This window comes from Arachis hypogaea, chromosome 14 (assembly GCF_003086295.3).
Source record: "Arachis hypogaea cultivar Tifrunner chromosome 14, arahy.Tifrunner.gnm2.J5K5, whole genome shotgun sequence".
In the NCBI taxonomy this organism is placed as follows: Eukaryota; Viridiplantae; Streptophyta; class Magnoliopsida; order Fabales; family Fabaceae; genus Arachis; species Arachis hypogaea.
The window spans coordinates 102328022-102329560 of record NC_092049.1 but is presented as its reverse complement, the minus strand read 5'-3'; the positions used below and the strand labels follow the sequence as shown (position 1 = coordinate 102329560).

At 35.0% G+C, this 1539-nt stretch overlaps 1 protein-coding gene across 1 annotated transcript; it reads left to right on the top strand.

Annotated features, from left to right (window-relative positions):
• The first annotated feature begins 419 nt into the window (after positions 1 to 419).
• LOC112740474 (formin-like protein 21b) lies at positions 420 to 1140 on the top strand. Its single transcript, XM_072216100.1, has 3 exons — positions 420 to 518; positions 777 to 875; positions 1021 to 1140. Exons 1-3 carry the CDS (start codon positions 423 to 425, stop codon positions 1081 to 1083), a joined length of 258 nt encoding a protein of 85 aa, XP_072072201.1. The 5' UTR covers positions 420 to 422; the 3' UTR covers positions 1084 to 1140.
• Positions 1141 to 1539: the final 399 nt, after the last annotated feature.

Sequence of the window (1539 nt, the reverse complement as noted above, 5' to 3'; positions counted from 1 at the left end):
GCTTCTTGCTTCGTTAGGGTTTTCTTTTTTGTTTGAGAAGATTATTAGCCTCAAGTGTGCGAATTGTCGCCTCTTCAAACAGAGTTTATTATTTCTAACACCATTTGTGGTTTGTGTGTGCTATGAATTTGCAGAGCTAAAGCAGATAGAAGCCAAAAGATTGGGAATTACTGATCAATGGTTCTTTAAGCTCTTCCTTCTCATCACTGATATTGGATCCGTATAGCCTGTGTCAGGCGCTGAATCTGTTCTAGGAAGGCAAAGTCAGTGGAAAGGATACAAAGACTAATGAGACTAAGGTTCGTTCACATCTAGTGGTTCAAAGAATAATCCAGGATTATTGATTACATACTTGTATTCATTGATTTGGTAGGATGATGCGGGAGAAAATGGTACTGGTGCAAAGAATGATACAAGGAGCGATGCCCAAGCAGCTAAAAAAAGCAAGGGAGAGAAATTATTTGCACAATATTGAAATTATGCTCACTAAGGTTAAGATGCCACTTCCTGATATGATGGTAAGCTGCAAATTGGTGTGAATAAGTTTTTTGATCATTCAGGATAGAAGATTTTATAATGAAAATATCATTCTTATGCATGTTGCTTTCTAGTAAATATTAGTGTTTTTTATTTACATAGAAGATGCTTATTGAAATTTGATTGACTTGTATATGTGCCTAAGGCCACCAGTAATAGCTCTTGCCAGCAAATTTGAAATATCCACCTCGAACAATGTGGTTAAGTATTATCTAACATGTTAAAATGGATATTCTCAGGCTGCTGTGCTGGCTATGGATGAATCAGTATTAGATGTAGATCAGGTGGAAAATCTCATTAAGTTTTGTCCTACCAAAGAAGAGATGGAACTTTTGAAGGTAAAGATTAACAAACTTATCATACTTAATTCTTACATCTTGTTTTGTCAGCTAAGGTTTCTCATTTGGCGTCTGCTGTTATAGAAACATATCTTTTACTCTGGTTTGTTTGCTTTTCTAATTTTGATTCCCCTTGTTTATGAAGGGATACACTGGTGACAAAGAGAATTTGGGAAAATGTGAACAGGTGTGTACTAATTTGTTATAGCCATATCATGATTTATAATAGCTAATTTAGTGTAAATCTAAGTACTCAGAATTATATAGGATACTATTTGTAGGCTCCATAACTAGGATCCATCTACCAGCATTTGATTTTTTAGACCCTTTACTTACTTTAAAATCTGATAGGGAGTTGGGAGGAATGGTGGAGAAATGAAGTAGAGAAGAGAGGAAACTTATTTTAAGGGAAAAAACAAGAAAAAACAATTGTTGGCATGGAAACTGGAAATTGCAAAATTCTGGGTATAAATAATTAGCTGCAGAGGTTAAAGAACTGAATGCGGCAAGGCTTTGATTTTGGAAGTGAATCTAACATATGATAATGATCAATAAAATTGTACAAGAAGTCTGTTTCCTTGGAAGGCAGCTCATATGAATTCAAGGTCTATATCACGTATAGTTACAGATTTGTTGTTGCCTGCTTGCTTCTAGAAAGAAAGAA